The 12,247-nt window shown below is 43.5% G+C and overlaps 1 protein-coding gene across 2 annotated transcripts in view; it reads left to right on the plus strand.

The window, feature by feature from the left end:
* Window positions 1-12,247, plus strand: part of KCNH1 (potassium voltage-gated channel subfamily H member 1) — a 257,772-nt gene that overhangs the window by 90,805 nt on the left and 154,720 nt on the right. For both annotated transcript variants that reach the window (XM_039914813.1, XM_039914812.1), the window contains one exon: window positions 42-471. In XM_039914813.1, coding sequence (XP_039770747.1) covers window positions 42-471 — 430 coding nt within the window. The remainder of the gene's footprint in view (window positions 1-41; window positions 472-12,247) is intronic.

Here is a 12,247-nt window from a genome sequence, read left to right on the forward strand (position 1 = left end):
GGTCTGCAGTTCTGATTTGGCCCTCTTTTTCCTTCTCCTAGGGCATCAGCAGCCTCTTCAGCTCACTGAAAGTGGTCCGGCTGCTCCGCCTGGGGCGAGTGGCCCGCAAGCTGGATCACTACATCGAGTATGGAGCCGCAGTCCTGGTCCTGCTCGTGTGTGTGTTTGGTTTGGCGGCTCACTGGCTGGCCTGCATCTGGTACAGCATCGGAGACTACGAGGTCATCAACGAGGACACCAACACAATCCGCAACGAGAGCTGGCTCTATCAGCTGGGGGTGGATATCGGGACCCCTTATCAATTCAATCTCTCTGGTTCCGGAAAGTGGGAAGGTGGCCCAAGCAAGGATTCCGTGTACATCTCCTCCTTGTATTTTACCATGACCAGCCTCACCAGCGTGGGCTTTGGGAACATCGCCCCGACAACCGATGGAGAGAAGATCTTCGCCGTGGCCATGATGATGATCGGCTGTAAGTAGACCTGGTGCTAGGTTCTGCTTCGAGTTTGGCCACGAGTTCAGGTTCTGATTCATTGTGGTAATGGGATTGGATCCATCAGTATGTTAAGTAGAAATGAGAAATGCAGAAATACAAATGGGAAAAAAACTTCTAAGAATATCGACTGGTGGATGAATGAATTTTTCTCACTCAAAAAGCACGCCCAAATGATTACTTACATGTGAATATGAAACAGATGTTTCTTTACAGGTAAGTTCTCATTAGTAGGGCTAGGCTTTTTCAGTGATTGAACCTGAGTGTAGTTGAGAGGGGAAAATGTGTTTGAGTCTGTTAAATTTACTTTGTGAGATCTCCAAATCAGCAAAAGTTTATGGGCCACATGAGGCATCTGGTTGATACAACCCATGTGACCTAAGCTATAGATTTACTGGGCACCTGAATCAGAGAGAGGGACTTTCTCCTGAGGAGTGTGAAAAAGGGAAGAACTTTGGGTAGATACTATAGTTGTGGGGGTTTTGTGGCCATTCTGGCAGTACTTCATTAGAATTTCTCCCTTTGCTGGTGGATTTTCTAATTAACAGTTAATCCCTCTAGTAAAAACAGAGTTATGGCTGCATGGGCATTTGTGGGCGTCCTGAAGATGATTATGTTTGCTGAAGAAAAACATGCCCACCAGCAGCAATCTGGGTCATTGGAAACCATTTTAGGATGCTTTGAGAAAGGAAGGTGGGTCACGGGAAAAGAGTTTTATTACTAATGTCGACTTATATTTTTCTTTTAAGTAGCCATCTTACCATCTTGCCAAAAGACACATCTATGATTGGAAACTATCAGCCCTTTCATGAAGTCGTCAACCTTTTTGGGATTAGAACACAGGTAGTCTGCTCAGTTCAAAGTTCTTAAAGCAACTAAGGGAAAATTGATTTGAAGAAATCAAGGGCTGGTGGTACATTTAGATTTGCTCATTATTTTAAAATAAGTTTTGATGATGACATGGCCATAGGGAGGAAAACGAAGCATTTGTTGGTTCACAGTCTAAGGAGGAGACAGAACAAATAGTTAATCTCTGTTTTGCAGAAGAGGAAACTGAGGTGTTAAATGAAGTGCCCAAGGTCATGTAGCAGAAAGTGGAGGAGCCAGGATTAGAAACCAGGTGCCTGGACCCCAGCCCTGTGTTCCTTCCACTGAGCCATGCTGCTTGTGTAAGCAAAGATATGGCCAAGAGGTGGCAGGGAAAGCAGGAGGCAGAAAGGGAATCCAGAGTCCTGCATATTGAACGTCTTTTGAGTGTAGAGCAGTGTACATAGTACTTACAGTAGTATGATAGAAGTAGTATACATGATCCTTGCTCTCATGGATCTTACAATCTAGTGGGGGAAAGAGAGACAGTAAATAAATTACAGATAAATGGAAGTAATAGTATATAAAATTATTACTTAAATGCTAGGAGTTTTTTAAGTATTTAAGTGTTTTGGCACTTTGGAATCACTGAACTGTCATTTGGGGGCTGTGAAGTGGGCGGTTCAGATTTTTTCGGTGAAGACCCCTTGCTTGAGATGGGATTTCAGGAGAACTTTTAAGGTGGAAGATCAGTGCTTCATCAGAGGTGAAGGGGGATCTGAGTTCTAGGCAGCGAGGAGGACTTGAACAAGAGATCAGCTGTAAGCGATAAGAATGAGGCAGGCTGAATGCTTTTAGTTTAAAAAAAGCAAAGATATGAGCTGGGTTGTAATAGAAAGAATGAGTGGATAAATAGGGGGAGAGTTGATTTATAACTTTAAATCCAAGGGTTAGTAGTTTTTGCAGTCAATCAATGGTATTTATTGAGCGTTTACTGTGTGCAGAGCCCTCTACTAAGCACTTGGGAGAGTACAATAGAGTGGATAGGCATGATCCCTGTCCTCTAGGAGCTCACAATCAAAGTGACTATTGGAGGTGTTTGAGGAGTGATATGTGCAGAATGACATTTTAGACAAATGATCCAGAAAGCAGAATGAAGTTTGGACTGCAGAAGGGAGAGCTAGGAGGCAGGGAGTTCAGTTGCAGTAGTCAAGTCAGGATATGACAAGTGCCTGGACTGGGACTAGGAAATCTACTTTGGAATAATTGAGAGTTATAGGTGCTAAAAATCACTGCTATTCACTAAAGAGCAGCAAAACATTTGTAGAGGTTTTGCTTGGCTACACAACCGAGCGACACTCTAGTCTCATTGTGACCCAATTACGACAGCTTCTCAGGTCAACTGCTTCTCACAGAGATATCCTTCCCCCTAATACTATTTAGTTCCGAAGCACCCAAGTGCTTTTCAGTCCTGGGGGAGCCAAATGTCTTTCAGTTTTAATTTCTCAATTCATTCCTGAAAGAAGGCCTCTAGTTTTGACAGCCAAGTTGCTTCTTGAAAGAAAAATGAGCTCGTAAAATCATGGGCTTTAGAGTCAATGACCGCACAAAGTCATCAACAAAAATACAGAGGGAGAAAGCTCTCAGTACTGCCTGGCACTTGAGGATATAAGGTGAAGTGAAGTGAAACCATAAGTCAGGGCAAGACTTCTATTGCTTGACAGGCCTTTAGCTGAGGGTAAGTGGTGAAGTCTGTGTTGCTCAATGTGGAATCCTTATGTGGGTTGTAGAGCTCAGCTTTCTATCTTTTGATTAGAGTGCTCTGGGTACCTGGAGCCCTTTTCTGCCTTCTGGAATTCAATCTGCGTAGATTCTCACTCTCCTCTCATTAATCTATCTATTAGTCTTCGCCTCCATCAGAGCCCATCTCTGATTATCAACACTTTCCTCATAAAGTTCATTGATGTCACTATTAAGCAGCAGTTGTCATAAAGTACCCTCCCATCCCTGGCACCGTACTAGGCCCTCCACTGTTTTACTGAAGGGTCTTGGCTCCTCAGAGTTTGAGATCTGCCCAGGCTAGACTTGACCAGGGACTCACGTGCCCATTGAGACAGGCTGGGTCTGCTGGGCTCAAGCCTCCAGGGCCATGCTGGGCCAGCATAAAGTCAAATCCAACTGGACTGGACTAAATTTGAATGTCCTACCACCACCCCCTTCTACTGCAGAGATCTCCTGCCAGGGGATAAGCTGTGCACAACAGTTGGGCTGTGCTTCTCATGTACTGCAGTGTTCCACAGGGACATTTGTCTTGGTCTGGTGAAAAGAGCACAACCCTGAGAGTCAGAAGATATGTTCTTATCCCAGATCTGCCATATGTCTGCTGTGTGACTTTGGGCAAGCCTGGGATTAAGAATGTGAGCCCTATGTGGGACAGGGACTGTGTCCAACCTGATTAGCTTGAATTTACCTCAGGGCTTAGTACAGTGCCTGGCACATAGCGAGCGCTTAACAAATACCATAAAAAAAGGGTTGGGCAAGGATTATGAATACCTGTAGGATCTAGCCAGAGGACTTCTGCTCTCCACCCCTAAATTCTCTGTTTGTTCGGGCTGGTCCGAAGGCTGCCATTATTTACTATATTTTGCCTTTGTGTCTAGTGAGAGTAGCCTCAATTTCTGCTCTTCCACCATCTCTGGTCCCTGCAGGTATGTGTTGTGGATGCAGAAAGAAGATGAATAGTTAGGAGCCAGAGGTTTCAGTATTAAAAGGAACAAAGTCTTTGTGCTCGTGGATGAAAATAAAAAAGGTATCAGTGGAAAACTGTAAAAATTATCACTAGATAGCAACATTGTGAACTTGCAAAATATTTCCATTTTCATTGTTTTATGCTTTTTTCTGTGTGTGTGTTTGTGTATTTATGGAAGAAGAGTAAAGAATAGTTGTAGCTGTCCCTTCCAGAGGTGGTGTGTATGTGTGTCTAGGAACAGTAAAAAATAATTTTAGCTCTCTGGAAGTGAGCTACATGATTACAAGCCTTTCTTTCCCAATCCCATCCTATTTCTCCCTTCCCCTTCTTGCAGTGAGGCCACCTTGGAAATGGAGAGCTGTCTCAGGGGTGGAATCAAAAAAGTCCCAGCAAGTTTATAAATCTCACTGGACTGCCCATCTCTGAAAAATAGACTTTACTTCTATTCTTCTCCCTCTCCCTTTATGCATCACCCTTGGAATTGCACCCTTTATTCACCCCTCAGCCCCACAGCACTTATGTACATAGCTGTAATTTATTTACATTAATGTCTGTTGCCCCATCTAGACTGTAAACTCACTGTGGGCAAGGAAGATTCTACTAACTGTTATATTGTACTTTCCCAAGCACTTAGTACAGTGTTCTGCCCATAATAAGTGCTCAGTAAAGAAGATCGATTGATTCCTCCCCCAGGCTCTGGGAGAAAAGTTGGGGTGGAGAGTAGAACGGGGTGATACTAGCATGAAAGCAAGTCATTTTCTGTGCTGGGGAGAGAGGACAGGTCTGAAAATGCCGAAGAGCAAAGCCTAAGCAAATGGGCTTGAGGCAGAGGGGGTAAAGCATTTAAAAACCTGTGGAGGTGAGGAATAATGAGTAGGGGAACGTTAAGGGCTCTAGGGATTTTGTTGCTGTTGAGAAACCATCTCCTTTTTTTTATGGTGTATCTTCAGCACTTACTAAGTGCTGGGCTAGATACAGACTAGTCAGCTTGTACATAGTTCGGGTCCCATATACAGCTCACAGTCTTAATCCCCATTTTACAGATGAGGTAATTGAGGCTCAGAGATGGTATATGACTTGCCCAAGGTCACACGGCAGACAAGTGGTGGAGCTGGGATTAAAACCCAGATCCTCTGACTCGCAAGCCTGTCTTCTGTCCACTGGGCCACACTGCTTTTCAGGTTGGAAAGAGCCAGGAGAATGCACCTCTGTTCTCACTGCTCCTGTTTGGTCCTTGTAAACCACTCTGCTGCAGCCTGGCAGAGGCAAAGCCAGAGGGCAACAGTGGAGGAGGATGGGGCCTCAAGGTGAATCTGGTAAGAGGAGTTTGAAGAAAGTTCAGTGAAACCATTAGGGGAAAAGGATGGAAAGTGAGAGAGGCAGATATTCTTAGCGGGGAGGGAGGAGGAGGAGGAGGAGGCTCCTTCTGCTCACATACCTAGTGTTTCAGGAAACTTTCCTCTTGCAAACTGAGACTGCATATTAATTATGTTAACTCTGACCTTCTGGGTAGCATTAGGTTTTAGCTGCATTGGACGTTGATAACATTTGGGAACCAATAATGTTGGTATTTGTTAAGCGCTTACTATGTGCCGAGCACTGTTCTAAGCGCTGGAGCACTGTTCTAAGCGCAAGTAGACCTGTGTGGGATCCAAAACCTTAACGGCAGATAGAGGGATGGAGAGGATTCTCTTCCCAAAGGATTTTGTGGGTAACCCTCCCTGAGACTGCCTGTTTCCCCTGTTAGATTGTCTGCTCTGAGGATCCAATAAATCACTGAGCACAGTCTCTGTAAAGAGAAAGAGGGCAAACGGTAGCCAGTTTATCTCAAATTTTTGGTTGTTTTCCTGAAATGAGAGTTTATGAACACACGGAACTGTTCTTTCAATAATTTTAAATAGGCCATGGAGTTGGAGATTTGTGTTTTTGAGGGAGTCTTTTAAAAATAAGATTTTGGAACTGTTGACTTTGATGTGCAACCTTAGTTATGAGTTGGGAAGTAGCATTCTTCATGAGAACAGACAGGCAGGGCTATTGCTAGATTGCCCAAACAGCCCAGTAATCTGATTCTAGCAGTTGCCTCAGTATGTTGGGAGGAAATGCGAAATGGTTGCCCTCCTTAACATCCATCCTAAACCATCAGACCTCATTTGTATTTGGTCCCACCCACTGAAAATGAGGCATGTCCCAGGTAGGCCGATCCAGGGTCCTGCCCTCAGAAAGCTCAGCATGGGGTGGGCTCCAGGAATATAGTGACTTACTTGGAACCTTTCAAGAAGGTAGACAGGGTAGAGACAGAGATAGACCAGAACTTTCTTTTTATTTGCTGGCAGAGTAACAGCAGGATGATATCTTGGGAAGTCACCCCCCTGCGGACTGTCCCACTTATCCATCGCTTTCCTAAGAAGTACAGTAATCATTTAGCTGAATGTTCTCCCATGTACTTAACACCCTTAATTATACGTATTGGTGAAAATGTACTTGGCATGCCATTGCATACTGACATTCCAGGATTTATTAAAGAAACTGGATTTGGATTTTAAGTGTGTTCTTAAGGTTCAAGTACATAAAGGACTTTCCAAAACTAAAGGAATATTTATGATGACATCTTTAGTTCTGAAGTGAGATCTCTATGTACCTAGGTAAAGCATTTCCATCAGGATATTGTCAGTGCTTGGAAGAACCACAGCATTTGTGATAGTCTCTGTTCACTTTCTATGTTAACCTCTCCTACCTTCTCTCCATTTTCACTTCCTACCATACCCCAACCAAAAAAGACCCCCAAAAACCACTATCTGACTGCAGTTCTGTCTGTAAAATGGGAGAACAATCTTTCCCATTCCCTTCCAAGCTTTGAGTCTTGAAGTTATCATCCAGACACCCCATCCCTCCAAACTGGAGATCTCTCTGTGCTCTTCCCTAGCCAACACAAGACACCAATCCATCTCAGGACGGAGATCAATCCATCCGTGCTCAGCAGGAGCCTGTGTGAAATTGCCTTGCATAGTGGGAGGGGTGGGGAAGCATTCCAGTTGACTGGCATGTTTTCAGTTTAGCCCTTCAGGTGAACTATCCCCTCCTGAGCATGACTTGCATGCCCCCAGATTGAGAGAAAGCAAAGAACTAACCAGAGTAGCTGCAGGCCAATTTGTTTCAGGTGCCCAGGCCATTGGGATGGACAGCCAGGAGGAGGGAACTAGAATAGGGAACAAATTGCCCAGATTCTGCCCCTTCATCCTTCCAGCCAAGCCAGGGCGGTACTCTGGGCTCCAGAATTGGGGACATCTGGATTTATTTCTCACTGCTCCCAACTTGGAATCACTGCCAACTTGGTTTTCTTTGGTCTGTGAGCCCCATGTGGGACAGAGATTGTGCCTGATTTGTTTATAGTGTATTTATCCCAGTGCTTAGTATAGTGCTTAGCATTTAGTGCTTAACAAATGCCACGATGATTATTCTTATACCCTCAAACCATCCACATTCAGAGCCAGAAATCCCTCTGCTCAGGGAACTTCACCTGAGAGATCAGTTTTAGTTAGGTGTTGGATCCTCATTATCTCTCTTTCCTACATCATCCTGTATCACACTTCAGTCTCCTTCATTCTTGTCTATGGTTACCCACTGCTCAGCCTATTCTGATGATTGACCCTTGAATTTCACCCTTCTCCCCCTCCCCCCCATTTTCAATTTTCACTTCCTCTCTCCCCCGAAGAGCAACAGATTCTGACATTTGAAATCTGTTTTTCTGCTGCCTTGCCTGAGTCTGGAAAGAGACAATCTCTTTAATTCAGCCACCTGCTTATGCTGAGAAGAGCTCTCCAGCTGCTGAAGATCTCTTTGGATAAAGAGCAACAGGCCCAGGTTGTATTTCCAGGAGAAGGATCCAGAGAGCGGGCAGCAAATTATCAACTTGCTGTTTCTCTGCTTACGATTTTGAGTCCAGTGTAGCTCCAGTGGGATGCTGTGAGTTTGGGTTAGAAATGAATTAGGATTTGTTAGAGGTCTGCACCGATGGGAAGCGAATCAATCAATAGTATTTACAGAGCGCTTACTGTGTGTACAGAGCACTCTACTAAGGACTTGGGAAACTTTACTAAAACAGAGTTAAAAAGAGTTGGTAGACAAGATTCCTGCTCACAAGGAGCTTACAATCTACAAGAGGAGACTGATATTAAAATAAATTATGGATAGGGGAAACAGAGTATAAGGATATTTACATGAGTACTGTGGAGCTGGGGTGAGTATCAAAGTGCTTAAGGTTATGCAGTCAAGTAGATCGTCCTTGAAAGAAGTCCATGAAGCTATGAGAGAAGACTAGTTTCCAACATAATAACTCCCACAATAATAGTGTTCCCTTTTTGTTTCTGAATAGCACACTGAGGGAATGACGGTAACCTCATAAATGAAAAAATTCTTTGTTGCTGTCAATATTTCTGCCACCAGTGAATTCCTACACATCATTCTATACTGCTAAGCACACCATTGCTCTGAGATGCTTCTTTGTGCTTTGAAACGTCAAGGATATTGTGAGCTCTAAAGAAAACAAGTGACCCTGGTGAGTTGTATTTTCATGTCTCTTAGAGAAAGTTATAACCAGATGAGGGAAAGTTTGTCTGTGTTCCTACACAAACACTGGCACTATTAACAGTTGAATCCTCAGAGGGATTGTTCTGCAAGAAATCTAGAAGTTGATTTTGCTGAATGCACTGATTGCATACTTTGGAAATATACTCTTGGTCTCACTCTGGTACAGCTTCACCTTGACCCTGTAAAGGCACTGTGGCATACAAATAGTTCACCGGACCGTTTCTGTCTCCTCTTCCCCGAGTTCGTATGTGCCCAGCATGTAGGGTGGCTCATGACCTATGGAGATAGAGTTGCTGAGGGGACAGAGGTAGAGATTCTCATGTCCAGCCCAGTCATTCCTGGTTGTCACAATAAGTGAGCAGGCTGCTGCCTATTTTGCCCAGCTAGGGTTCTGGCTGGAGAGGGGACTTTCAGGAAGGAGAACAGGAGCAGAGATGTGGAGCGTGGTCTAAGGGAACACCTGTAATGATGCTTGATTTGTCTGGTGCTTTTGTTTTTAAAACACCTTTCAATACATCTGTCTATTGTAATTTCTTGGTGATGTGCCCTGGAGGGACATCACAAAGGGGGACAATTTAAAAAGTCAACTAGATCAAAGCAAAGGCATTATCTCATTTTACCTTCAACCCCCCTCTCGGTAGTTAGGAAACTGGCCTTATAAGCCCCATTTTACATATATGGAAACTGAGGCTCAGGACTGTTGTTGGGTAGGGATTGTCACTATTTGTTGCCCAGTTGTACTTTCCATGGGCTTAGTACTATGGTCTGCACACCGAAGGCGGTCAATAAATACAAGTGAATGAATGAATGAGAGGACTGAGGAAAGGTTTGGAGTACTATGCTATTCGTTTTGGTCCCTAGACTCCTCACCCCATGTTCTTCCTACTAAACCTCATGATTTTTCTAGCTAGTATCTCTTGCCTGTGAAGGGGGGAAGTACATCTTCTCATAGGTCAATCCTGGAGAATGTTATCGTTCTACAGCCTCAGCCATCAGCTATTGTCTGGAAACCAATTTCAGAGACAGTAAGGCACTAAAAACATTCCCCTACGCTCCACACTTCCCACATCAACTCATAATCCACCCCGCCTCAACAAAACCCACATGTATCTCTCCTTCCAAATAAAATTCCAGCCAGTTTTTTCTTGGGATATTCAAGACTTGTGGTTCAAAATATATTTGCACCAGAAAGTCAAAGAATAGGAAGATGAGATGAGAACCAGCCCCAGCCTCCCATGTAAGAAAAAACCTTAACTTTCCCCCAAAGTTAACCTTCAGTAAATTGAGTCACTCTCAGAGATCCCTGAAGTGGTCAGTAGAGGTGCGGGAACTCTTTTCAGATAAAGATAGAGGCTTGTTGTGCTAGTGGACTTGTCCTACCTCTGGCTGACTCTATTTCTGTGTTTTCAATTCTGCTTCCTTATCTGCCAGTCTTCACAAAACAAACCTTCTTCCAATTTCTTCCTGCCAACCTTGTCTTTCTTCTCCATTGCTCCTCTAATATGTCTCATTGTTTGAGACAGTACTTCTTCCTGTCTTTAAAATTTTTTTTTCTTCCCTCCAGGGTGCCTCTTTTCCAGTTTGTCATTCAGCAGCTACTTGAGTTTCCTGCTGTTATCCACTTCCCTCCCATGTTCCATCCCAGAGAAGCAGCATGGCCCAGTGGAAAGACCATGGGCCTAGGAGTCAGGGGACCTGGGTTCTAATCCTGGCTCCATACTTGTCTGCTCTGTGACCTTGGGCAAGTCACTTAACTTCCCTGTGCCTCACACTTCCCTCGTCTGCAAACTGAGGATGCAGTCAATACCTGTTTTCTCTCCTATTTAGACTGTGAGTCCCACGTAAGATCTGATTATTTTGTATTTACCTCAGCACTTAGTACAGTCCTTGACACATAGTAAGCACTTAACAGAAATCACAATTATTACTATTACTACTAATAAAAATCATGCATGTCTCTTCCATTTCAAGCCACCTGATTGCATTCATCTATAAGGTGAGTTCAGTTTATATCCTGCGGAAGAAGAGGGCTGGTCAAAATTTCTTGTGGGTTAGTGTATTTTTGGTTCTTATTTGCAGGTTTGACCCAGGCGGTGATAGTGGAAAAGCAGGGGGTCTTTCTGCAATCATCATCAAAAACATTTAATTAGCATCTCTTTCTACTTGGTACTATGGTAATTTGAACTGTTTTGTTCAGCATCTAACATGGAATGTCACACAGGAATTTTTAGTCAGATAATAAAAATGTGGAGAGAAACAGAAGGAAATGCATTAAACATTAAACAAACCCATAAAAATAACAGCAAGATATTTACATTTGTGTGCATTCAAAGGGATAAGGGTGGAATGAGGAGAAGGAATCACTGTTACCTAGACCTCATCTATTCTAGAACTCCCAGTGATAGCCAAATAGCTGTCCTCTCCAAACCCGAAGGCTCAGAAAGCTTAAATGGCAAACTTCAGGCTGTAGTGAGATTTATATGAATTGTTCACAAGAACTTTGAATTGGGTTTTGTAGTGACAGGGCTAATATTCCTGCATATGGGCCTGGAAGAGCTAACAAGGCTCATTTATTTGGTATGCCTATGGAAAGAAAATAGCTACACAATTGTCACATGAGCACATTATCAGATGTTTTTATTTTTACAGATTGTATAACCCTTGTTACATTCAGATGGTTCTGGGGACTTTGAAGAACACTGTGTAATCTGTATATCCCTGTGTGTGCAATTGAGAACTGGCAGCATGGTTGGTTTTTTAGCCACAAAAGTATTGCGCACCCTCAGTTATTTGGAGCTGATTGGCTAGTCCCTGGAATCACTTTCTCCTTCTTGTTTGTCTCCCTTTTGATCAGTTCCCTGCCTAGAGATTGGGAAGAAGGAGGGAAGCTCAGGTCTACTGATTCCTGGGACTTGCATGAGTCACAACCTTGGTTTTTATTGGAATTTGTGTAAGAAAATCTCTCCATGCCCCATCCCTTTTGTTGTGTGTGTCATCCTTGCCTTTACAAGATTTTTGTATTTTTTCATCCTTCCTTATGTGTCTGACATCCATTCCCCTCTTCTTCCCTCTTCTTTATTTTTAGATTACCTCCCCGGGGACCAGGGACAGTGTCTAATTTTCACCTGTGTGTTTGTTTTTTTCAGCATTTTAGTAGAGTGCTCTCCACAAAGTAAGCAATTAATACCACTACTATTACTATTTGCAAACAGAAATATACAGAGACCTCATGGGCAGTTTGGAAACCTAGAATAGTCTATTCTATCAGCAAATCAGCTGTCTTGTGTCATAAGTGCCCTATTTCTTAGAGTCCCCAATGCTGATTCTTGCACTGATAAATGTAGGCTGCTTCCCTAGCAGTTTAAAGAGAGATTAATGGCTGCCAGATGTGCTTATTCTGGAGGTTATCCGTGTCCGGAAAGGACTTTCCTTTTCTTCCTGAATAATGGAAAGTCAGCCGAGTTGCTCCGTAATAATTTCTTTGGCTGGTGATGCTTTTTAGTAAATGACAGCCTCGCTGGGGTTCACAGAACATTGTATGATGAATCCTGTGAGCAATTTCAGGCTGAGCAAGAAAAAGCAGAGGTTAGCGTTGGCCCTAGCTCTGATTAG

The sequence above is a fragment of the Ornithorhynchus anatinus genome, chromosome 19 (genome assembly GCF_004115215.2).
Source record: "Ornithorhynchus anatinus isolate Pmale09 chromosome 19, mOrnAna1.pri.v4, whole genome shotgun sequence".
NCBI lineage: Eukaryota > Metazoa > Chordata > Mammalia > Monotremata > Ornithorhynchidae > Ornithorhynchus > Ornithorhynchus anatinus.